Genomic DNA, 25,924 nt, shown 5'->3' with positions numbered 1-25,924 from the left:
CATAGTAACTATTATCCAAGTGCCATGTATATACCACTGTAACACCAAATAATTGTGTTTCCTTTTCATTCATCTTGTAGCAACTGTGTTCAGAATCCTTTAATGCAACACTGTCACATACACATTTTGGATTTTACTGTAACTGATTTAAGCAGGTATGTAACACTGTCCCACCCTAGAAATCTGAGTGAAAATGGAGTTAAGTTAGCTTGAATTGTATAGCAAATAGGATGTTTTAAACCATCAGCTTTGGAAGTGCTGCATGACTTCAGGGATGGCAGCATGAAAAGGAAATATTAAATAGGTAACCTTTTAAAGACTCTCAGTCCTTATTAAGTAAACGAGACTACTGAAAAAGTACAGCCTTGGCTGTCACAATAAAGAAATGGAGTGTAGCTGGCTGTTACAAAAGGCTCTGTTCCACAGAGGTTCATCTCACCAATGTATGACCCGGTTATTGACTTGGCAAAGAAAAAAATGTGGTCTTAGTTATTCAGTAAAAGGCGAGCTGGCAAACCTTGAGGTACTGGTTTAGGGTGTTAAAGTGTTAAGTCCCCTCAGATTAATACCCTTACTCAGTGCTGGAAGTTTCTGTTCCTGTAGAAGTGGCAAAGTCCCAGTGCAAAGCCCAACAATTTAGGAGTCTTAAGAGCAGTTGTTTTGGTGGCTCCTGGAACCTGGCTGTTCATGCCTGCGTGTCCTCGCTCACTTGTGCTGGTACAAGTGGTGAAACTGTTGAAACACAGAGTGAGTTAAATCACGCAGAGAGAACAGAAATGTTAAAAATGCATGAACTGGAACACAGCTGGGAGCACTTTCCTAGGCTGGCTTAACAGGTTCCCAGCCTTGGCTGCTCATGCTGCTTCCCACACTGTTGGCTGCCCCCTCAGTTGTCACATGGATGTCTATGCAAGTTGTGGTCATGGAAGCAGTCTCAGTTACAAATACAAATACGTCTGAAACCCTTTCAATATGTATTTTTTAATTCTCGTAGATCTCAGGAATCAAATTCATTGCCTGGCCCACAAAAATTGTGCTGGTAGCTCTGCTGGGGGAATTACGAGGTGGGTGAAAAGGCCAGGGATGGCACCTCTTTAGCCACCTGAGAAAGGTGGCTAAACTTGAGGTTACATGCGAAGGAAAACAGCCGCATTGTAAAGCGGCAAGGGAGCTCGGACAAATCATCATACTTTTTATTTGTGGACATCATTATGGAGAACAACAAGAACAACAAGCAACCTCCGCCCAAGGCCAGTTTACCACACAGGACTCCCCTCCTGCAGGGCCTGTTCCAGGAAGGGAACACATTCCGCTCCACATCCTGTGGCAGTACCCCAACAGCCGCCAGAATCTGCTATCAGCCCTTGACCAGAAAGGGAGTGCCTTTCTCCAAAATCTTGCACTTCTCTACAGCTCTTCAGTCTTCACTTAGTAACCTCCTTCAACCAAGTAAAAACCCAGGATATGTACTTTCCCTGAGACAGGAGTGTTTTTGCAGAAATGTTTATGACTTAAGGAACTGACTGAATGCAGTAACAAAATTCGGCCATGTGTACAAACTGGTGCTGAATATGTGGAGGCTGGAAATTAGAAGAAAATTCTAGTACTCAGACCAGTGAGGAGGGGGAATAACCCTAAATAACCAGAAAAATTAATAAAGGCAAAAATCTAATTACTCTTAAGTTAGAACACAGTAATGAAAGGAATTACAGAACAGCAGGGTCTCTGATGTTTGTTTCTCCCTAGATCCTTAAGGTCATATTTTAAGGGATACATTTAAGGAATGTCCAGAAAGGTGCATGTTACTAAATGGAGCTACTGAAACGGTGTGAAGAGCAGCGCCTTTGACAGGGAGAGAAAGAGAAAGCGACAAAATGCAAACTTCTGCCTTTTAAAATCTCAAGCCAGAGCACGGCGATGCAGTCGGGGTTTCCAGTGTAATTGAAAAGAGCCTCTTGTCTATCACAGATCACACCTGGATGGTAGGGCTTTGGGAGCTGTCAGTCTGTACCTCGCACGGCATTTACCCACCGAGCACAAACGCGGGCAGGGACGGGAACAGCCCGCCAGGTACCGCGAGGGACAGGCGGGCCCCGCCGTGCCCCGATCCCCGCCGTGCCCCGATCCCCGCCGCGCCCCGATCCCCTCCGCGCCCCGATCCCCGTCGCGCCCCGATCCCCGCCGCGCCCCGATCCCCGTCGCGCCCCGATCCCCGCCGCGCCCCGATCCCCGCCGTGCGGCCCCTGCGCCCCGCGCTCGGCGGGACTCGAACCCGCGGCCCCCCCGCTGCGGGCGGCGCAGGCGCGGTGCCGGCGGGTCCGCGGGCGCGCAGGGGACGCGGGTCCCGCGGGGCGGCCCCCGATCGCGGTGCGGGATCGCGGTGCCCGCCCGCGGGGGGATGTGACGCGCATGGCGGCAGCGGCGGCGCTCCCCCTGCGCCGGCAGGGAGGAGGCGGCCCTGCGCCCGGCGCCGCCTGCCCGGCCGCGCCGTGACCGGGGCTGGGCGCTGCGCGGCCCGGCGGTGACAGCGCCCGCCGTGCCCGGCGCGGGGGCGGCGGTGCGGACCGGGGGTGCCGGAGTGCGCCGGGCGTGCCGGAGCCCCGCGCCGCGTTCCGGGCGGCCTGCGCAGGGCCCCGCGGGGCGATGTAGGGGACATGTCCTGACGGGACGAGGAGGGTCGGGCGCCGCCTGCCAGGGCACAGCTGCGCCAGCGGAGCCGCCCGCGGCGGGTCGGCCGCGCACGGCGAGGGCCCCCCGGGCACCGCCGCGATGGCCGGGGCCGGGCTCTGGGCGAGCATCAAGTCCCTGCTGCGGAGGGGCGAGGACCCGCTGTTCCTGAACGACTCCAGTGCCTTTGACTTCTCGGACGAGGTGGGGGATGAGGACTTCCCCAGGTTTAACAAGCTGCGCGTGGTGGTGGCGGACGACGGCTCGGAGGCGGCCCCGGAGACGCCGGTGAACGGGGCGCCGCCGGGGCTGCCGTCCGACGACGAGTCCCTGCTGGAGCGGGACATCGCCCTGCGCAGCGCCCGGGCCGGCCGGCCGGACCCCTGCAGCGGCTGCAGCAGCCGGCGGGAGCGCTCCAAGCAGAGGAAGGTGAAGAAGCGGCTGGCGCTCGCTGCCATCCTCTACCTCCTCTTCATGACTGGGGAGCTCATAGGTGAGTCGGGGGCCCTTTGTGCCATCCCTTGGGCGCGGTGCCTCACAGCCTGTTAACGCTGCTCCGGCCTTGGCTTGAAGTATTTACTGAGAGAAACCATCAGTCCTTTAGAGAAATCAGAAACATTAGCAGCACGTTCAGAGTAGTGAGAGAGAATGAAGTCCAACGTGGATTTTCAATGAAAAAATTTGCAACTTCCCTTGCCCGAATCTGTCATCAGATATGTTAAATATGCATAAAATATGTATTCTTTTGTACGTTTAATGGCTTTTTATTTCTCCTTGTAAGTTTCTCCTATAAGTTTGTAAGGTGTTTTTAACAAAGGAGAAGCAGAATGAACAATTTCTTTCTCAGTATTGTTCAGTTACTTCCATAAAATCTCGCTGTGTCTGCAATATGAGAAGAGGGAAATACACCATATTCAGCAATACACAGTCACTTAGAACTGAAAAGATGTGTCCCGTGCTATCAATAGCAATCCAGTGAAGAAGCCACTCTCTGGACAACCTCTTGATGTCCTCCTGTGCTCTGGACTAGCATGTGCTCCATCCAGACATAAATCATACACAGTCAATTAAAGTAATAGATATTTTAATACTTCGCATTGCAAAATATAAGAGGTACCAAGTAGTTGGATTAAATTATTTGTGGGGTTTTTTTGTTAGTACTTGCAGAAGTATGGTGGGTTTTTACCTGAAAATGAGTTCCTGTATAAATACCTGATTGTTGTTGGTCAGAAGAATGAATCTTGTGCTCAAGCTCAGCTTTTATTGTTCCCTCCCAAAGGCTCACAACCAGGTGCTGTGCAGGTGGAGGAAAACCTGTGACTTATACAGCAATCTGTACCCAACAACTGCTTTATCCAGCAGGCTTGTTGCAGGCTTGCAGCATGGGCTTGGAATAAAATTAAATGTGAAAGCCCCTGGGATGCATAGATTATCTGTTAAATGTTATCCCTTTGCCATTATCTAATAATTTTTACAAAGTTTAATATTTATCTTTTAATCTCTGTTCATTTACCAGTACATATGTCTTGTTACTATCTGTCTTTTGGGTACATCCATGCCATTCAGTGCATCTGCTCGGTGGGACTCAGCCTCCTGAAGAATGTTTAAGTGTTCCCATGCACTGTCCCCTGATTTGGAATCATGGGGACCATTATGCAGTGCCAGTACATTGATATGTATGTTGAGCCAGGTCTCTGTAGCAATTAATTGCTTTTAAATTGCTTTAATTTCAACATTCAAGTCTAAATCAGAGCTTATCAGATGAATTATTTGCCATAATTCACAAAAAGTAAAAAAAAAGAAATGTAATCATAAAAACTTTCTGAAAGTGAAAAACAGAGATGCCTCAGGTATAGTAATATGGGACCTACACCCTCCTCCTCCACAGCTATGCAGTTTTGGTCAGTTGTTTGCTCATGTGAAGTGAACTCATGCTCTTGGATGCTTGTCCTAGGACAGCTCTGAATTATGTTTTTAAGACAAACTTGTATGAGATGGCTAGGAAGCAAAATAGGGGATAAATAAGGCCATTTTTCCTACAGATGTAGGAAAAAAAATCCTTAGGAGAAATGTTCTGTTTTTCAGAGAGAGACCAGAATACTGTGTCTGCACCAGTTTTATTTGGGGCCTTATTTCAGGAATGTGGGTTAATGGAAAAAAAATGGTTTTGTCCTTCAGCATATCTCAGTGTGTGGTTAGTCATTAATAACACTGCCACATCAGCTTATCATGGATAAGGCGCTTCGTGCCAACCCTGTTGTGGGGATTTGGCCGAATGCCTGCACTTGCCCCCTGGCTCCATGGTTTTTCTCTGGCTGAGGTTTTGGTTCAGCATGAACTCAGGTTAATTTGATAAGTAACAGTGTTGTATCTTAGATGTAGACACCCTTTAACCTGAGAATGATGTTATTTGGTTTTATTTATACCAATACCAGAGTTTTGGTGTACACCGAACTTAGTTCCTCTGAAGGGCCTCTTGCTGAATAATATGTCTGTGCTGTTGGCATGTTGATGCTGAACTCACTGAGTGTGTGTTTGGGGCTTTGGATCTAATTCACACTTGTAGACCTCTCCATAGCTAGTGCAGGGAGAGCTCTGAAAAAAATAGATATTAAGAGTAATAATAGTCTCTCATCACTGTCACATCTCCCATACAGTCAGGGTGGTGGATTTGTCTGTACAAAGCATTAGTGCTGTAGTGAAGACTTGTCCTCCTCAGGTGCTTTCGCTCTTTGGGCACAGAATCAGAGAGCACTGAGGCCAGACCCATAAAATATTCAGGCATCCATCTTCCACAGAGAATAAATAGAGGGCTTGGGTATCTCTGTACTTTCGTGGATCTCGACCTGAATGACTTGTCAATAGGGCAAGTAATCAGCAGCAGAAGAGTAACTAAAGAAAGAGCCCTCAAGTCCTGGGTCAGTGCCCTACTTGTTTAATTTCTTTCACTCCAGCCCTATGATGTGTTCTGTCTGGTTGGTTTCAAATTTTGGAACTTTATGAATTGATCTAAAGCTCAGGTATTTGGGAAACTCTGTTTGATCATATAGGATGTTTTAACTGACTTCTTTCTGTGACCTTTGACAGATTTGAGTTTCTGAGAAAAAGACAGAAGACCCTCTCAGACAATTAATTCGTTCAGTAAAAATCTTTCTGCTGTCTGTTACTAATGTCAAGATGAAGGAAATCTTATTTCAGCAGCTTTTTTTGTGAAATCTTGATTGACATATTTTTTTCAAAGGGTAGCCAAGCTCATTACTCCAGCCTATCTCAGTGTTTGTTGTTTAATTTGATGAACAGTCAGGTAAAAACTTATGCTTTGTGGAAACCATTTTGCATCAAGAAAAGAAAATCATACCACAAAACCTAGTTAGCTTTTCTGACAGGGTTTTGATGTTTTCAGCTATGTTTGAGGATTTCTAATTGATTGTCCATGAGAAGAACTGCTGTCCTTCACAGGTCACTGAAAACAGTGGTGAACCATCAAGCTGTCTATTTGTAAAGGTTATACATGTCTTTTTTTCTAAGTTGCCAATTGTGTTTAAATAGCCCCTAGGCAGTACCTTTAACCAAGCAATGAACTTTTGGGAACAGAGAACCTTTGATTTCAGAATTCAGTAAATGTCAGTAATGTTTTCTTAATCCACACATTGCATTATGGTCAGCTTCAGTACCTGAATTCCTTCTTTACCATTTTATTTTGAAAAGCTTTAAAGGTGAGAGGCTGGCTGAAATAGAATTGACTCACCTTGGACTGAAGTGATTCTCAAAATTAATACTTAAGAATTAACATACATACTGTAAATAATGATACGTGTAAACTGCTGAACTGAATGTCTTCAGAAATAAATTGTTTTTTCTTTTCTGTTGACTATAAAAGAGGCTGAGTTGCACTTTTCTAAGTATTTTTTTTAAATTATGTGAGAACACAAACTAATTCAGAAAGGAAAGCCGTAACTCATTTTACTCAAAAAGCCGCTGAATTGTTAAATCTTAAAACCTCATTGTTCTTGAGCTGCGATGGCCTTTTGGAGAAATTCAGAAGAAGAATTTGACTTAGGATGGGAACTGGTTGAAATGTAGTGTATTTGTAGTTATCACAGTACAGCAACACTACAGCAGCAACCATGCTGTGCGTGTTTGGCTGGGGAGGAGAGAGTAGCTCTGGCTGCAGGTGTGCACATACAAACACCCACAGCCACACACACACAGGTTTTATGACTGATCTTAAAGACAAAGTTGTGAATTCCTCTTTGCCATTTCCTTGTGGTCAGCCTCTTCACTAAGACAATTTTAATTGTATATAAAATTGCTTTATTTGAAATGTTAGTTGGAGCTTCAAGCCTGCCAAATGGCACACAAATGGCACACCAGCTGCATGCTTCACTCAGTACAAATTTACAGGCTGAATGACAATCTCAAGGTAAAAAGGGAAACCAAATCATAGCTGAGCTGACACTGAAGATGTGATCTTTTCTGAGAAAATGGGCTTACCTTGAAGCATATGGAAGACAACACAGTCCGTCCTTGATTCCCCTTTGGATAAGGGATACTTACTTGAGAGAGAGGTGCATTGTTCAAATCTCTCACCATCCAATAGTGGCATTAGCAATTGAATTGGAACAAAGATATTAACCTTTGATCTTGGGTTATTTGTCTCAATACAGCTCATAATTACGAGAAAAAATTATGGTAATAAATAACAGAGAAGAATGCTGTGCAATTGAAAGTCATTGCTTGCAATAGATATTGGCAGAACTCACACAATCCTGCCAGGACAGGGAATAATGAAGGTTAAAAGGTATTTTAACAAAAATAGAAAGGGGGCAGGGTAAATTTCCTTTTTATTGAGTCTTTGGACTTCTATCCCTGTTCTGAAATATCACAATGTTTAACAGAGGTAGTTTAATGAAAGGATCAGTTGATTAAACACATGTGCAGTAATATATAGAGGAAAGATAGAAAACTATTTTGGGCCTCATCTTGCACAGGTTATTATGCAAGTAGTCTGTGTGAGAATAACAGGAGTGAATCCTTTTTATGTTACTCTTAATAGAAAGCACACTTGACTGCACTTTTAACTATGGTAGCTTTAAATTACAGCATGGCATTTTGCTTGTAATAGCAACTCCCCCCCCATTTAGTGATTATAAGACGGGCTCTCCTGCACTTAATGCACTGTTCTGAAAATAAACAACTGTCAGCTGTGCCAAGAGGATATTATCTAGAATAATTAAAAATGTCTTGTGTCCTGACTTTTCCAATTTTGTTTTCAGGTGGCTATGTTGCTAACAGTCTAGCAATTATGACAGATGCACTTCACATGTTAACTGACCTTAGTGGTATTATTTTGACCCTGCTTGCTCTCTGGCTGTCTGCAAAATCTCCAACAAAGAGGTTCACTTTTGGATTTCATCGCTTAGGTATGTAGATATCAGATTTTGCTATTAAAGAGTATTTTAAGCAACAACTGTAAAGATCAGCAAATTCTAGAAGAATAAGTAACTAGAAAGAAAGTAGCAGCAAACCTAAGAGTTGCTTTAACACCCTGACTCTTAGTGCCCTTTCACTGGCCGTTGTGGATATAGTACATAGGTAGTATTGCCACAAGGGAATAGATAAAAAAACCCCCGTGGCTCAGAGTTTGACGGCAGAGTTTCATTCACTGGGAGCAGGATGAGTCTGTTCATCTCTGTGGAACTAGGACTTGGCAGAATCAGAGTTCAATTCTGAATGCTTGATTCATCTTCATCTTAAAGAGGAAGGTTGGGGAATTGGATACATGATCACATTGTGACTTCCTGCAAATTAACCATGGCCTAAAATGTTTAAAAAGGGTTCAGAGGAGGGAAACTGTTCTGAGCGAGAACAAGGGTGGCTGCAGAGCTGTGTTTCACAGCCTGTCCATAGTTAATGGGCTGTTGCATCAGCTCAGGCCCCTGTGCACCTTTGTGCTTTGGAACTGAGGCTGCTGAGCAAAAGAGGGATACATTCTTTATACTCACTGCTGTACCACTGTTACTGCTCCTGTGACACACTGAGGAGCTTGTTGGTGCAGGAGCTGTGCACATCAGTCTGTTGTTGTTCACAATAGATTATTGCCAGTGCCCAGGATTTATGAAGTCTCGTTGACTTCAGCAGAATTGTGACACTGGAAAAAGGTCTTATTCAATGTGAAAAATGACATTTTAATCCAGAACTAAAAAGTTATGTAGAACATATTATTAGAGAGCTGTGCCCTGCCCGAAGTCGCATACATCATTCCTCTTGCATTCCCCAAACCACACAAAGCTGAGGTCAAAATGTCCTGTGGTTTGCAATACAGCAAGTTATTTAACCTCTGCCTGGTTTACGTGTCTGTAAAAAGAAATATAAACAGAATTATGAACTAAACCTTGGAAGCGTATTTTCAGGATTCATTACTTCATGTTTGGAAATGTAATGATTTGGAAATGTAAGGGTGTTTTCATGTGGTTGTGAATTGGATATAATAATTCACAATATACAGCTGCAGGTCTTGTAGACATTTAATCAAAATCTTCAAAGCTTTATTTTTCATGAAATAGATAATTTCTAGTGTCACATTTTCTACCTGTGCCCTATACATTCTATAAAATACATTTTTCAAGGAATTTCAGTCTTATGTAGTTATTATTTGCAATTCTTATTTTGGCTGCTAGAACAGCAGTAGAATTCAACAACTCCATCACTCCTCGTCATTTGTCATCAGTTAGTCACTAATGCATGAATGCATAACTCTGTACACTAGCAAAGCTCTTTGGGGCTTTAGCAAGAAAGCATTAGCAATGCCAGCATTTCCCATTACAAACTTTTCTTTCATGAAGTTTTAATTTTGCCATAGGAGCTCCCCTAATACTGAAACCTGACCTTGCAGGTAGGCCCCTGGCATTTGCTCATACTCTCCAGAAGGATGTTTGCTAGCATTTATACATACTTTAACCCTATTTCAAAATCATTTGAGTAGTTTATATGTCTTTGTAACTTTTCTAAAACCAAATAGCACATAAATTAAAAATGCCATGGCCTAGCTTAAAACAGTTTATCTTGGGAAAAATAAAAGAAACTTACTTAACCATTAATATCTTTTTCAGTTCTGTAAATTTTCACTGACTTTTCAGTTAATTTGCAAGCACAAATCCCTGAGGATTCCTGCCATCTCATTTTCTATATCTCTTTTTCTTGTCATTTTACTGCCAGGAAAAATACTGGCCAGACTGATCCACTGGTGATCCATGGGCTCGATGTAGCCAATAAAATTAGTTTGTATTGCCTACCATCTTGTCCCTGGGAGAAGCTACAGGGAGCAGCCTCTCAGTTCTGCAACAATTACTCCTTTTCTGCAGCCTCTCAGTTCTGCAACAATTACTCCTTTTCTGCTGCCCAGTGCCAGTAGGTGGTCAAAGACTAGAACAGGTTGTGGAGTGTCCACAATTGGAAAAACACAAAACCCTAGTGGAAGGAGCCCTGAGCAACCTGCTGGAGTTTCCCTGTTCTGAGCAGGACTGCACAGTTCCCAGGGGTTCCTTCCTACCTCAGCCATTGTGCTGCACTGCAGCAGTGCCGCTCTGTCTGGAGGAGGACTAGGGCCTGGGGCTGGGGGGAGAGTTTCTGTGGCTGTAGTAAGGAAGAGGAAGCAGGTGAAAGCTCTACCAGGGACCTCCAAAGTACAGAAGATGGGATGGTTCAAAATTGCTACACAGAGTTTTTTAAAAATCCCATTTGTGAAATTTATATGCCTGGTTTAGGCACCCAGTCTGAATGCCATGGCCTGAGGGCCCAGTTTCACACATCAGTGAATGCTGGCAGTGGAACAAAGCAGTTCCTAGGGTATATCCTTGCTGTAACACATTTTCCCAAATAACCTAAATGTAAGAAGCTTGTCAGCAAATAACATCATTTCAACAATAGCTTAAATTCCATGTGAGAGATGTTAAAACATGACAGAATGTTAAAAATAGGGTACAGATTGGGCATCTGTCACAGAAAAAGATGTGGAGCATTTGTTTAAAGCTGGGAATGTATGCAAGAACTGTCTCATCACTGACCTGCTTTACATTAAGTTTAAGATAATCCATACGTACAGTAGGCATGAGAACATTCTAATGAACAATGTTTCTGGTGTTCATTATCATTTTTGCTTGTAAAATGATGAATTTTCAAACTTATTCCCATAAACATTGCTTGGTAAAGACAACAGACCTATTACTTGTCTAGTCAGATTCCAGAGGGAAGTTAGTACTAGTTTTCATTTATTTGAATTCTCTCTGGATGCACATTATGTATGCTCCATCTTCAGTTTTATTCCATTCTCTGGTGAAAATGAGGCTGACAGATTCAGGAATGGGTTAGAAAAGTGAAGACAAAGTAATGGAAATTGCAGTCACGTCTAAAAAGGATTGTATTCTTGAAGGCAAAAGTAGTTCTGTTTCACCACCAAGTGTAGATACCTCCCTTTCAGCAAGACACCGAGCAGATTTAAGCATAGATATGGAACCTGGCACTTTTCCATTGCTGCAGAGACAATGTTAGTAATGACAGAATCAGCCAGTCCACTGAGCCAGTGCACAGTTCATTTCACAAGAAGTGAAAGATCTCAGCACAAATGTACAGTGCTGACACGACAGTGACTGTGGAAGACCCTGCAAGGAAAACACTGACTTTCATGCAGAAAACATGGGTTTAGATTGTAGAAGCACTATATGTTATTTCTCTGGTAAATGGTAATGTACCATGGCTTCAAAAGTTTTTTAAAAAGCATTCTGGAAAACCTTCTAAGCAATGTATTGTGTGTTTTTAAGGCTGTTGCCCTGAGTAATCTGCCGACTTTGTAAAGAAGGCTGCCACTTACACAGATATTTCCAGGATTTTCAGGTTGCTCTGAAATCATCTGAGACAGTTGCCTTTCAGAGCCTTGTTACTGCCTGGTAGTGCTGGTACTTGTCCAGGCACTGACACACCACCCAGCAGCTGAATGCATTGGGGTGAGTTTCTCCTCCCATAATTCAGTGTAAGGATCAAGTGATTTTGGTGATATTAAAATGCTGATATAGCTGCATGGGTCTTTTTATGTCATATTCAATAAATAAAAGTAAAACACTTCTGTGTTAGAAGTGACATTTTCTGCAGTAACCAAAGTTGGTTACAAAATCTACATGCTGACAGATTCAAAGTGGAGGGAGAAGTGAGGCAATTCTCAGATGAGTATTCTCAGAGCTGTGCTATAGCCAAGAGCAGAATTTTGCCCTTACTGGGGAATAAATCAGGGCAACATGTGTGGACCTAAGGGGAAGAACAACCATTAAAATTTCAAGTAAATTAATTCTAACTCTGATCTTTGAGTTCACACAGGAAGGCTGAGGTCCCAGTGATCCATCTGGCAAGTGACAGTAATGAGCATTACACATAATGATTACAGATTACTCAGGCATGGCTGCAGATTTGCATGCAGTACAATGGAGTGAGCATTAAGGTCTTCCCAGTGCTTTTTGCAAAGCCCTATATTAACTTGCTTATAACTGAGACAGTTGTTAACTGGGCCAGTGTTTTCTCTCTCAGCTATCTTGCCTATTTTTTTTTTCTTTTTTAAACTTCAGTTGCAGCAGGGTAATAATTTTAAGCTAGAGGGTAAAAGTATGTTTATGATAAAATGAATCTAGTGACCCATTTAGGAATACCTGTATTCTTTGTAGTAAGACCTTAAAACTGTAGTGTAGACTCATCCTCTTCAGGTTTATGTATGCTGTTACCAGCCCAATTTCATGACTGAGGCAAACAGCACAAAAGGTCCTGACCTGTAGAATATTCAGACCTGTTTACCTCACATCTGAACAGGAGGAACCTTGTAGAGAGCTCTCACCACTTTTCACAGATGTCAATGGCAGTGGAAGGTGCAGTGCAGTCAAATAATTAGGAGTTTTTATTAACTTTCTAATTTTATCTTTATATATTTCCTTTTGAAAGTCCCTGCTGATCAGATAAAATTCCTACACCAAAATATTGGTCATAATGCTCTTACTTTTGTGAAATATGAATATTTGGTAAATATTAGATAATGTTAAAACAGCATATCACACCAATAGAGATACTAACATTCAGCAATCCTTTGTAGCTGAAATCTGCAGTAGGTAATGTGTATGTGTAGAAGCTTAGGACTGTCATGTCTGACGAGTTTGTACTGTTCAGTTTCTTTATCTTTTTATAATTTCTTCTCCATCCTAAATACAAAAGGATATATAAAAGTCATTTCTAAATCCAGCTTAATACTGTGGACACTTGAAATCAGGCCTTCTCTTATTTGTAGGTGTGTTGGTGATGTTTGAGATCACCTGTCCTCCTCTCCCCTGGGCATGGCCTTTGCCTGCAGCTTCTCAGGCAAATGTTCTGGCTTGTCTGAGGAAGTCAGGGTCATCACCTCTGCAGAAGTTTTCAGAGAAGACATAATTTGAGGGATATACTGGTGGTAGGGAAGCATGAAGGAGTTGATGAGAACAAACTCCATTTGTTAATCCTACTTTACAAGTGTTATTTATTGCTAAACATATTAGTTTATAGTCGTTTTTATAATACTCATAAAATCGTTAAAACGATTAAGGCTCTGTCCGTGTTCTAATTTGGAAATAGAAATATGATAAAATATGTTTTTTATATTATAAAAATATATTTTTATAATGTTGTTTCCTTTCTTTTTGCAGAAGTACTGTCAGCCATCATTAGTGTATTGCTGGTCTATATCCTTATGGCATTCCTCTTGTATGAGGCTGTTCAAAGAACTATCCATATGGACTATGAAATAAATGGTGATATCATGCTGATCACAGCGGCCGTCGGTGTTGCAGTTAACTTAATGTAAGATCTCCCCTTCTCTCCCTTAACACTCATAAATGTATTTCTGAATAAGCTGCTAATTCAGTCATGGCCTGTAACTTTTGCCATGTAACTTTTCCATGGGATATAATTTTGCTGGACCTCTTAAATTTCGTAAATAAGACAAGAAATTATGCTGAGTATTACTTTTTCAATTATTTCATTTAAACTGAAAGGGAAAAAAGCAACAAAATATTAGGCTATTAGAGAGCATCCAAAAGAGGGCAATCAAGATGGTGAAGGGCTTTGAGGGGAAGCTGAGTGAGGGGCAGCTGAGGACACTTGGTCTGTTCAGCCTGGAGAAGAGGAGACTGAGGGGAGATCTCATTGCAGTTACAACTTCCTTGTGAGGGGAAGAGCAGGGGCAGGCACTGATCTCTGCTCTGTGGGGACCAGTGACAGGACCTGAGGGAATGGCCTGAAGTTGTGTCAGGGGAGGTTTAGGTTGGACATTAGAAAAAAGGTTCTTTAACCAGAGGGTGGTTGGAACAGGCTCCCCAGGACAATGGTCACAGCACCAAGGCTGCCAGAGCTCAAGATGTGTTTGGACAATGCTCTCAGGCACAGGGTGTGATTCTTGGGGATGGTCCTGTGCAGGGCTCAGAGTTGGACTTGACAATGCTTGTGGGTCCCTTCCAACTGGGCATATTCTGTGGTTCTGTGAAAACCTACCCACACACCCAACTCTAAAAGCCTGTTTCTTGGAGTGCTTTTCTTCTTTCCCTTTCAGAATGGGTTTTTTGCTGAATCAGTCTGGCCACCTTCACTCTCACTCGCACTCCCACCCTCACTCTCATGTACCTCAGTCGAGCTCTCCGAGCACGGCCCACGGCAGTGGCCATGGCCATGGCAGTGGCCATGGACACAGCAGCCTTGCTGTGAGAGCAGCATTTGTACATGCCCTGGGGGACCTGGTACAAAGTATTGGAGTGCTCGTGGCTGCCTACATCATACGCTTTAAGGTAAGGAATGGCTGCTCTTTGAGGCAGCGTGGAATTCTTTTCACTTAAACTCCAGTGATTAAATTAAAAAGGGGCCTGTTGTTATAAGTATGAAAAATAGCTGTGATATTTTATTATAAGCTTCATACATTCATGCAAAATAAGCGAAACTATCTCTACTACATATTTTATAACTATTCAAACAAAAAAAATTCATAGAAATTGAAACTAGAACTAACTGCATTTTCTGAGTCACATTTTTGTAAGTGAGCTTATTTTCATACATCCTTTAACACTGTGGATTTTCCCTTGCAGCCAGAATACAAGATTGCTGATCCTATATGTACATATGTATTTTCCATACTGGTGGTTTTCACAACAGTTCGAATTCTCTGTGACACAGGAGTTATTATTCTGGAAGGTAAGATCTGTGCACAGTCTGCAGTACTTTACATGCCAAATACCAGAGAGCACTGGCACTTTTTTGACATCACAATCACCATTTCTAAGTGGATTGTGCCTGGAGATCTGTTTGTCTTGCTGCTGCTTAGTCTGTTGGTTCTTCACAGCTCATCTAAATTGCTGCAGTGTTCGGGTGTGTTTGTCCTCTGCCAGAATGACACAAGTCCTACCTGTGCTCCCACTTTGCCATCAGGAGGTGGGGAAGTGAAACACATACAACTTTCTTGTGTGTCTGCAGTGGCTCTCAGCTGAACCAAGTGAACCTTTGCTCAGATTCAGTTCTACACTTTCACTTCAGTTACTTGTGAAGTTGAAGTGGATGTGGATGAGTGTAAAAGGAGGAAGCAAGCTTAGACCAAATGGCTGGACAAGTGGTTCACCTCTGTCCTGTCTTCCCCTTTTCCACAAGTGCCTTTGTGTTACTTGTGTGCTTCTGCTGTTACCATAGGAGAAGCTACAAGTAAAGAGTGGTGTAAAAGAAGAAATAAAATAGGGAAGAAAAACCTGAACATAGGCTAAAGAATCTTATCTCATGTAGAGGGAAAGATGCCAGCAACATTCTTTGCTTGATCGTAGCTTACCTGCCAACTCTTACTGCTTGATCTAGTGCTCTTACTTTATGAAAGTGAAGATATTAGGGCTGGGAGAAAAATGCTAGGTTTTAGCTGCACCTTCCTAGCTGTCTCAAGTGAATTATTACTGACTTTACTTTTATTATGTTACGAGGTTAAATCAGAAAACTCAGAATCTTCATTCAAGTGCATTTGCTGTCACTTAGGATTAAAAAAAAAAAGAGGCAACAAAATGGAAGTTCACTGAGAAGGCAAAACCAATGAAATTTGCTCAACAATCCTTAATTAGCTCCAAGGCAATAGCTCAGGTTTGGCTGCAGAAAACAGATAAGACTAATGATGTATCAGATTCCAGATGTTGTGAGTTGTTGCTGTTTGCATAGGTATCCCAGCTGTCATAAAAATCCCCTATTAATGATGTTATTAAAAGTGATGATACATGGGCTTTATGCATGGCAGGGAATTTTTCCAACTCAAATTCAGGATCTCCAGAGAATGGACTTGCATTTATATTGGAAACTACTTCAAGATCCATGAAATTGGTCCTTTTGGTATTAATTTCAACTTAAGTTTCATCATTAGACCAGGAGTGCTAAATTAAAACATTAAATAGCTTTCTAACACAAGCAATGAGATTCTAGCTTTTCATTAAGATTTATAAAGCAGAATGGAAGTTTGTCAAGAGTGTGATGTAGATATGAGGATTTAAGTCCGTGTTTCCTGGGAAAAAGGAAGCTGTACAAATAATACAGATCAAGGGTGGTGGTGGGAAGCTATAGAGGTGCTGAAAATACCAAAAGGACTTGATCAGAGCAGTCAGTGATTTGCAGAGGTGACACCCTGTAAGATGAAATCCTGTGAGTTAATGCTGCAGATGGATTACTGTGAGCATGTAAACATCATACCAGTTACTTGAAGAGAAGTTTCAGGAGACAGGCCCTGGTGTTTTTTTCCTGTATTCTGACCTTAGAGTCTGGTTGAAGCAGTTACTGGGGGTTAGAAGCTGCAGTAAAGTTGTCTACAAAAGTACATCATTCCAAGGGATCTAATGCTGGCTGTTGCCAGAGAGCAGATTCTGGGCAGGACAAATTACATTTGAGGCAGCACTGCAATTCCTGTTCAACTGCTGTGTCCATACGGGCCAATTTCCATATTATTTTTTGCTAATAACATGGAAGTTACTTATCAATTCCAACAGCATAAATTCTATTTTTTTTTTGGCATTGAGTACTGTCATGAAAGGCCATTGAGAGTTTCCAGAAGACAGAATTTATTTTACCTCTTATTTGTAATCACAGGAGTTCCGAGGCATTTAAACGTGGACCGCATCAAGGAAGACTTGATGAAAATTGAAGATGTTTATTCTATAGAAGATTTAAATGTTTGGTCTCTCACTGCAGGAAAAACAACTGCCATAGTCCACTTGCAACTGGGTAAGCTGCTGTATAGCATAATTCTAAATTAAATGTAAGTGTAGGAAAACCCCCACCACTTCCTCTTCATATTGTTATCTAAGTCGAACCAAGAAATATTATTCTGGGGTTTTGTACAGTGAGGAATAAAACCTCTTTGCCCAGAAAGACATGGTGTAAATGAAAATTGTGCAAATAAAATACATTCATACAAAAACATCCAGTACAGATTCTCTGGGTAGGGGTAAAAAAGCAACACACAGTTTTTCCTCAGAAGTTCTCTCTCTTGCCTAGGGAAAGAAAAGGGGAAGTTCTAACGTGGAACAATCTGACACGTGAAAAACAAATGTTTTGCCAAAACATATGCTGATTTACACATCTAACTATACCATGAATATTAATTCTTAGTGAGAAAGCTCAGGTTTTTGGGGGGATGGTGTCTAACACATATGGTTTTACCAAGAGTTGAATCTAGTTGGAGAATATAGACCTAAAAGTGTAAAATAATAGAGAGACCACAGAACAACAATAATAGTGACCACAGAACAACATTAAACTAATAAATGAGCATGAACAAAGATTATTGTAGTTGGTAACACTGTGATACATTTGAGAACAGATGGATTGTCTGAGTTTGAATTTATTATAATTTTCTTAATTTTCCAGTTCCTGGTAGTTCATCTAAATGGGAGGACGTTCAGTCCAAGGCCCGACACCTGCTGCTGAACACCTTTGGAATGTACAAGTGCTCTGTCCAGCTCCAGAGTTACAAACAGGAAATCAGCAAAACCTGTGCAAGTTGTCAGAGTTCCAGTGCCTAATTTCATATGTTTTGGGAACTGCTGCCTTATTCTTTACCTTGTAGTCAAAAGACTGAGAGCAATAAATGCAGAATGAAAATTCTCAAATAGTGACCATGAATATGTGGCTTTGTACCATGGGACATGCAGCAGGGAGAACTGGTGCTGCAGAAAGTGCAGTGGTTGCCCTACAGAACGTGTGTTTTACTCTCTCCCTTGTACTGATTTATTCAATTTATTATAATTTTGAGACGCAACTGTTTTCAGGTTATTGTTTACAAACTGCAACGTGGCTCTGCAGATACCTCACAAATTACAGTCCAATATTGTCCTTTAATCATTATGTACCACAAAGTACCTGCACTCCAAATGGAGCATCAAATATTCAGTATTTCAGTCAAAAGTCTCTTAATGCTGACCCTGCCAGGGTTGCACAATATGTCATGATCCCCAAATTCATTATTCAGTATTTTTTCAATAGTGATTTTCATACAGTATCTTAAACTGGAATGCATACAGTGCTAGTTGAATTCTTGTGGAAACTGTCCCTTTGGAGACACTGCAAAATACAGAATTTACTGTACCCACACCAGAAAGTTAGCTTTAATCTGGGCATTCAGAGATCCAGACAGGAAGATCTTTGCCCAGACTTGTGGTATTTAACTAGAGACCCAACACGGGACCCAAAGTGTTTTAAGTGATCAGTTATCTTAATGTATTTTAGAATAGGGTTTATACATTAGAAACAGGTTATTTATTTTACAAAGTTTTGACTTGTAAGATGACTTTCTTATAAATAGTCTTGAATGTCTAAACCCATCATTTGATTCACATTAAAAGGCCAGTTGCTTAGCATGCACTCTAATTGTAATTAATAAATGTCCTGTAATTGATCATTTTTCCATGATTGTTCTGTTTTAAAAGAAAAGTCAAATGTTAGAAATGATGCTTGATGTGCAGATGCTCTCCAGTGCAATCTGCAGACATGCCAGAGATGTGCATCCAACAGGAGAGTGGGGAGCAGGAGTTTTAGAGGTGCACTATTCCATCAGTCACGGGTCTCTGACCTTTCCACCTTTGCTTTGAGCACAGCGTGGCAGTATCCTGACAGGAATGCCACTGCAATAGCAGTTCCCACTACTAAGCTCATGAATAAAGCAAAATCCAAGCAAGCTCAGTAACCTGATGGTGTTGGACAACAATGTCATAACAACCTACAGGGGCAGAAAGGCCTTTTTGTATTTATAGAGCTGAGGCAGCTGAAAGGACTGTTCATTCATCTGGACACCTCAGAGTCCCCAAAGCTGAATTGTTTGGCCTCATTGTGGAACCCCTGTACTTTGAATGTACACAAGATATAAATCTTGACACTAACCTGTCCTACACCTGCAAGCTCAGATTTATGCCTGCTTGTGAAGTCCTTGGCATTGAAAAAGTTAAGGGTGGCAAGAACACGACCAGTTTAGAAGATGGAAAGAACTTGGCTTCAAATATTTTTTTTGTTTATTCTGGACTTTGACCTTTATGCAGAACTTCCACTGACATCGAAAGTAGTTCTCTGTTGTGGATCAGAAAGGAAAATTTCCGCCCAGTTATGGATATTGTGATACTCAGCTGTGAATACTTAAGCTGTTTTCTGTTTCTAGAGTTTCACATATTCATCAGGCTGATTTGTACCTGCAATTGGTGGTAACAATCTTGGCTTCTTTTCTTCCCTTTTTGGAGGTAGGGGTCACATGCTGAATTTTTATTGGTTAAAAGTGGCAGCACATTGTGAGTTTGGACAAAGTGCATGTGACACTGGATTGTGTTTGTATCTGTTCTGGCAAGAAATGGGAATACTTGAGTCCAGCATGGGAGCTCAGGCAGCTCAGAGGCAGAGCAGCCCTGTGCTCAGGAAGGTAATGCTGCAATACAAACACTGTCATTAATTAAGCCATATCACAGTTCATGAAAAATGTGCATCCCATCCTTACAAACTTACTGGGAAAAAAAACCCAAACCACAAACAACAGGTATTTTGCACATACTAATACTCAAATGGGTTTTAATTAAATTGGGGTTTACAGTTGATGTAATTAGGTGTTGAAGTACAGTAGACATGTATTGTATTTGCAGTTTTTTAATAATTTACTACACATTTGTTTAATTGAAGAAAAAAGCAGAAGTGTGTTGCTTTGTTGTGGGTTTTATGAAATCAATTATTAAACTTCGCATTGTCTTATAAAATATTTATTTGTATTTCTCTCTCTTGTCATCTTTGAATTCTTGCAGCAATCTTTGATTCTTATAGCAGCTGTTTTTTGAAACATCTGAACACTCAACTCAGTGTGGAGATGCTGTATATGGAATTAATTAAGTCTCTCTTTAGTCAGGACAGTTTAAATCTTGTTAAAGCAGTAACTTTTTATAGATACTGCAAGATCATTCTAAGTATCAGCTTAGTCTTCCCAAGGAGGTGTCCAGCACATCTAGATTATTTCACATGGCTAAGATAATTTACACTCTGCTATGCTGTTTTCTTTCTACCAAATCCTCTGCTTGAAATGAAAAGGCGTATACTTGGCAGGACTTCTCTCGAACCAAAAGACTTGGAAGATAGACTTTCCACAACTAGTATCCCTGCTTTCCAGAGCTGTGCTGCAATGCTCTTGCTGACTGAACAGATGAAATCCAGTGAAAATTCTGCCACCTCTGAAAGTCTATACTGGGAGAAGGTTTTTCCTTCCTGAATCTGTGATTGTCACCCATCCTTTTTTGAAGCACACATAGAGTTTTGATGACAACCTACTCACATGAGTCAATACAGCATTTTCATATGGAGTAGACTGCAAACCCTCACATCCCACTCTTCTATTCTGAAGTGTCCTTATCCTAAGAAGAAAATTAACAGAAACCTATTTTGTTTCTGAATGTTTTCCTTGCTTAGTGCTGGTTAATTTTTTTTTGTTGTTGTTGTTTTTTTTTTTTTTTTTAATTGTGTTGACATTTAGTCTTTTCAATACAGCAGCATTTCTTTCTACACCAGCAGAATTACCATTTAAAATGTCATACCTCAATCTGGTCTTCAATTATTTTACTACTGTACATATCTGCTATTTCTTGCAGAATCACTCCCAACTGGGAGAATGACTAAGAAAAGCACTAGGCTGGCATTTAAAAGTGATTTTCTGACATAAAACCAAAAAACCCAAAAGACACCCATCAACTGATGAGTGGCAAGTCTTTTGTTCAGGTATTTTGGCAGAATCTCATGAGGACACTGTGCTGATGTTGCACAGAGCAGGGCTATTAAGTGTTATTTCTCTCTACAGATACTACAAGAATATAATAAATGAAGAAAGGTTGTTGGGTAATTTGCTTTGTGCCCCCGCTCTCAGCTTCCCTCCCTTTGTTTTCTTGCAGTGTTCTTCCCTCTCCACAGTTTCACTAATAATGTCCAGCTCTCCCCCTGTGCACCTGCTGCTTACACGGTCACCAGGAGCTTCTCACACAGCCCCAGGTGTGAAACACACCCCAAGAGCTTGCAAGGCCTCTGCTATTCAAGTACAGGCTTGTCCTTGCCCTAAGTTCATTCCCTCTTTAATCAATAGATTAAAAAAACCCTTCTAGCCAACAACTAGTTAATTCACAGGAAAGATCTAATCTGGAAGCCTCTACATTCCCTTTCTACCAGAAAAAAAAAATAAAAAAGAAGTCCTCCATCTTCCCCACCCTTAATCCCCTTTCTACCTTCACCTCTTCCTCCCCTCCATAACAAATCGTGCTTGGCACTGAGAGTCTCTGTGCTCTGGAGCTGGCAAATCCCCTTCTGTTCCAACTCTCCTCATACCATTTTCCACAGCTGAATGCCCTAGGAAGGACCAAACATGCTCCTTTGTTCTGTGAAATACCTGACACAACTTTGGAAGCGACTGGAATAAATATGGATCTTTCCCATTTGCTGCTCTCCAGCTGCTACAGCAATCTGCTCTTACAGCACACACGTACCTGCCTTCTGTGTGTACAATTGTAAAATGGTGATGTCCAAACCAGTACTTTTTCATCTCTATTTTCCTTTTCTCCACTGTGTTCTGCTTTTTTTTCCCCTCTCAGTATCACAGTTTGAAAGCAACCAGTGCTAAACACACAGGACAAAATAACTGCTTTTATTACAGCTGTGAATGGCACCAATTTATGTAGGAAAAAAGCCACTTCATAAGAAAAAGCATAATTTTATCCTTGAGATGACTGCTTTGTGATTTCCTTATATTATACACAGTGAAAAGTTGTTTTTCCAGGACTGTGACTAGCCCATATGAGGGTACATGATACTAGTTAATGAGTATGTTTTGCAGTAGACTAAGTACTAATACATCCAGGGATCTCTAGTTCAGCTGATGAATAAATAAAAGCATCCAGATGGCAAGCAGACCAAAAATTAGCCTTTGTCACAGGTGCATTAAGGCACTCAAGTCCCTGCAATCTTCCTATTTCTTTTTCCCGCACAAAGAAATTATCTAATAAATCCCTAAATGAATGTTTAACTTATAAAACCACTTACTTAAGTCTAAATGGCCTTTTAAAATTCAAAGAGAGTTTTTGAGAAAAACGCTGTTAACAAACAAGTTTCTTAGGTAGGATGATGCTCCATATTTGAACCCAGCACACAATTATCGTTGATTTTTTACGGATTTCTTGCTTTTTGCAAGCCCACAGCGAGAATAAGTCTGACATACCTGAACGGACAAGGACTCTCCCCTCACCTGGCAACTTCCAGGCCGTTCCCGAATTTACCAGACGATGGCGCCCTGGTCCCAACGTTGGTAAATAGAGTTGTGTGCTGGGGAGAACTTTTATGGGAAGGGAATGTATTTTGTCACATATTTTAGAAATGTCTTCTTAGTAAGTAAAAAAAAAAAAAAAAGCCGTATTTTTTTCCTTTTTCCTAAGGATAACAGAGGGGATTTAACTTTATCATGGATGCAATAAGGAAAAGCACAAACCTAGATTGTCTAATCAGTTATTGGGAGGGAGTTTAGATACTTCTTGAAGGCATATACAGGTAAACATCATAGAATACACGCTCAAATGCTTCCCTCTATTTCCAAATATGTAACAAAAACATTGTATAAGGGGAAATTAGTTGTGGTGACAGGTATCTGAAATGCAAGTAGAACAAATTATATTAATTAATGTAAACAACATAAGTTATCATGCAAGCCCTTTGTTTCTATGAAAATAAGTATTGCTTCTTTGGGGTGCTGAATTCATATTTCCAGGAAAACACATACTTCCATCTGAAACATCCTTGACTGTGCCTTTTTTTAAAGAATTGGATGACATTTTCCATCAAAAATATACATTGAGGGAAAAAATTTTGTTTTAAAATAGGCAGGTACAATTGTAAATATGGAATATTGTTGTGTTTACATGCTGCAATTGCTAATACAATGTTGTCTTTTGATCTAGTTGAACAAGTTTCAGAGAGAGAAAATAGAAATGACAGAGGCTGATGAACTCAGAAGCACAACTTCCTTCCAGTAAAGTCTTCTTTCATTTCTTCAAGCTATTAAGCAATTCTGTGTTTTCTAAGCTTTTGCAGAAGACACACACCTTAAACTGGAAATAGAAATTGCCCAACCAGTTGCACACTGGTTTCTTTCTACTTAGATACTTGCTTTAAATAGAACCTAGATGGAACAAATGAAGAGGGTTCTCAGGTAGCCTGGCTGCCTCGACCTGCCACAGAGCGAAGTTCAAGTCATATAATAGAAAATTCAAAGGAAAGTGACTCTCTGCTTATCAAAAGCTAAAGGTCCAAGGGCAGTAAACTGTAAATGAGGGTATGTTTTAGATACACTCACTCGTGGATATCTGTGCATTACATTAGGTCCATTAACTGCCTTTGTAAAGCAGTAATGTCCTTCCACATTCAGAATGATCTTCTTCCACACTCAGACTTACTACATTTGAGGCTGCTCTGGAGGGAGGATCAAGGGAAGAGGTTGTCCCTAATTGTAGCTGTCAGAGCTAGAAAGAAGCAGCCCACAGAGTAGGAGTAACAACAGAATTAAATCCTGCTAATAGGCCCAGCATGTTTTATGGCAAAGTAGGGTATTCATATTGCAGGGTTGTTTGCTTGGATTTTTTTTCTTTTTTTTTTTTTTAGGAGTTCATGCTTTGTTGATGGTACAAGATGTGTTTGCGTACAAAAGAGGAAGGAGGGAAGAAAACAGATAAAGCCAGATCATGTGGGTACTGCAGATAGCAACTGGAAAACATTGGACTCCATTATGTTACCATGCAACCAACTGTGGAGCACACTACTGTTTCTGCACCAAATTGTGGGGGTCAGAAATGAAGCCAATACCAATCTCCTTTATAGGCTGTAGCATTAACTGATCTGTTGTGCAGTTCAACTAGAATTTTCTCTTAAATAAGGTATGTTTTACTGGTCTAGCCTACACCATGCTAATGTGCTGATCATGTCCTGATGCTAAGGACAAAAAATAAAAAAGATTGAGCATTGCCCCCATCTCCCCTTCTTTGCTGGGTGGCCATACTTTTATTTGTTTAGTGAAGAAGAAAAAAGTCCAGTAGGTAAAGAAGCTCTCTTAGCTTTTGCTTCTCAAAACTGATTACACATTGCTTCAACAAATGCTCATCTGTAGCTACAATAACACCTCTGTGCTGTAGTGTTTCTTATTGAGGAATGCACATCACACCTGTGGCACTGCCAACCAGACAGCTGTGAGGGTTCCTAAAGACAGATAGGAAGGTCAAACACTTCAGCTCTTTATTGAGTGGATCCATCTATGACTTCGGTGGTGACTTTTTTTTACCACTGAGGGTTTACACCTCTTCCCTTGACACCTATGGAGAAGTGATACACTTGACAGTGTGTCCTCAAACACAAACTTACTTTTAACACCCTGCTTTGCATTGTGCAAAAGCTTCTTCTTTGAGGTAGCACACATAAAGGAGCTTGAGCAGAGACATGCCCAATTCTTAAATGCTTTTATTTTTCTTAAGAAGAGAATTTTCAAAAAACACATACTTGTGTACAGATACACAACCACTACAACTTTTACCATATTATCTCCATGCCTCCCTGAAATCAGTATAAAAACATTCTCATAACTTCAAAATAATGTTTTTTTTTTAAATTTACTTTGTATAGCATGCTATTGTAACGCTGAAATTATGGCTAAGAGTTTGGCAATGAGGCAAAGACCAGAAGTGCAAGTCATTGTGACTAGGATTGTGCTGTGGATTTCTGTTTTTGGGAGCAAGGTGGATGCTGCAGTTCTGAAACAAATTCATTTTTCTGACTGTCGCATGTTTCATTCAAAGCCTTTCACAAGAGGACAAATAAACACAGTAATGGCAGCACAATGTAAACATCTTATTTAATAATGCTAACAGTCATTAAAAAATTATATTCAGGCTTCACTGAATTATAAAGGAAATTGCAGCAGAAAGGAGAGCTGCATCATTAAATGAAATGTTCTTAACAGCTTTAATAGGAAAACACCTTTCCCTTTGTTTTATTGTAGTGATCAATGATTTATTACCAGTAGATGACTTTGCTTTTCTTTGTCAAACTGATAAGACACTTCTGTTACTACCAGGGATTACAATTAATCGGGATTTTCTGCATTTACTTCCTTATTTGTGCAGCAGCAGCAGCATCAAGTAAAGAATGGTGTTTATTAGTTACCTGCCTACTGGAAATATATTTAATTCAATTAAAGAAGTGACACACAAGAGGAAATCAAGAATGTGAAAGTTTTGCTAAGGTTGAAAGCTTAAACACATTTATTTTCATGTAAGAAGTTTTTCAAACTTGTGTGGCTTTCTGATTAACTCAGCTAATACAGCACTTTGCAATTAAAAATTCACATACTGTACAATACTGAAATAGGAAGAGAAAGAGCTTTACACAAACATTGTGCTGTTAACAACCTGTCTAACAATCTAGCTGGGAGATAAGCAGTACTTTCACCAAAGCAGTACTTTCTGGAGATGAAACACAGTTCCCTGCACAAGGCCCTCAAGCCCACAGTCCCTACCAGTGCACCTCTCGTGTACCAGAACAGATTGGTGTCATGCCAAGTACCATACAGATGAGTAAAATGATAGAAAATGGCTTGAAAACCAAAGAGTTCTAGAGAACAGCTGTAACCATGAAGTGGGATGCAGGC

General features: G+C 41.0%; 1 protein-coding gene across 1 annotated transcript; it reads left to right on the top strand.

Annotated features, from left to right (window-relative positions):
- Positions 1–2,535: 2,535 nt before the first annotated feature.
- On the top strand, positions 2,536–19,969 carry SLC30A4 (solute carrier family 30 member 4). The gene is made up of 7 exons (XM_064668864.1): positions 2,536–3,160; positions 7,944–8,090; positions 13,380–13,533; positions 14,282–14,513; positions 14,808–14,913; positions 16,825–16,959; positions 17,605–19,969. The coding sequence occupies exons 1-7, from the start codon at positions 2,770–2,772 to the stop codon at positions 17,757–17,759; spliced, it is 1,320 nt and encodes a 439-aa protein (XP_064524934.1). The 5' UTR covers positions 2,536–2,769; the 3' UTR covers positions 17,760–19,969.
- Positions 19,970–25,924: the final 5,955 nt, after the last annotated feature.

Source organism: Pseudopipra pipra, chromosome 12 (assembly GCF_036250125.1).
Source record: "Pseudopipra pipra isolate bDixPip1 chromosome 12, bDixPip1.hap1, whole genome shotgun sequence".
Classification (NCBI taxonomy): Eukaryota; Metazoa; Chordata; class Aves; order Passeriformes; family Pipridae; genus Pseudopipra; species Pseudopipra pipra.
Note: the sequence above shows the minus strand (reverse complement) of the source record. Positions and strands in the feature narration are given on the sequence as shown.

Coding starts and splice junctions, on each gene's coding strand:
- SLC30A4 (XM_064668864.1), top strand. CDS start 2,770: ATGGCCGGGGCCGGGCTCTGGGCGAGCATCAAGTCCCTGCTGCGGAGG. Junction 3,161..7,943: donor CATGACTGGGGAGCTCATAG/GTGAGTCGGGGG, acceptor TTTTGTTTTCAG/GTGGCTATGTTGCTAACAGT. Junction 14,514..14,807: donor CCTACATCATACGCTTTAAG/GTAAGGAATGGC, acceptor TTTCCCTTGCAG/CCAGAATACAAGATTGCTGA.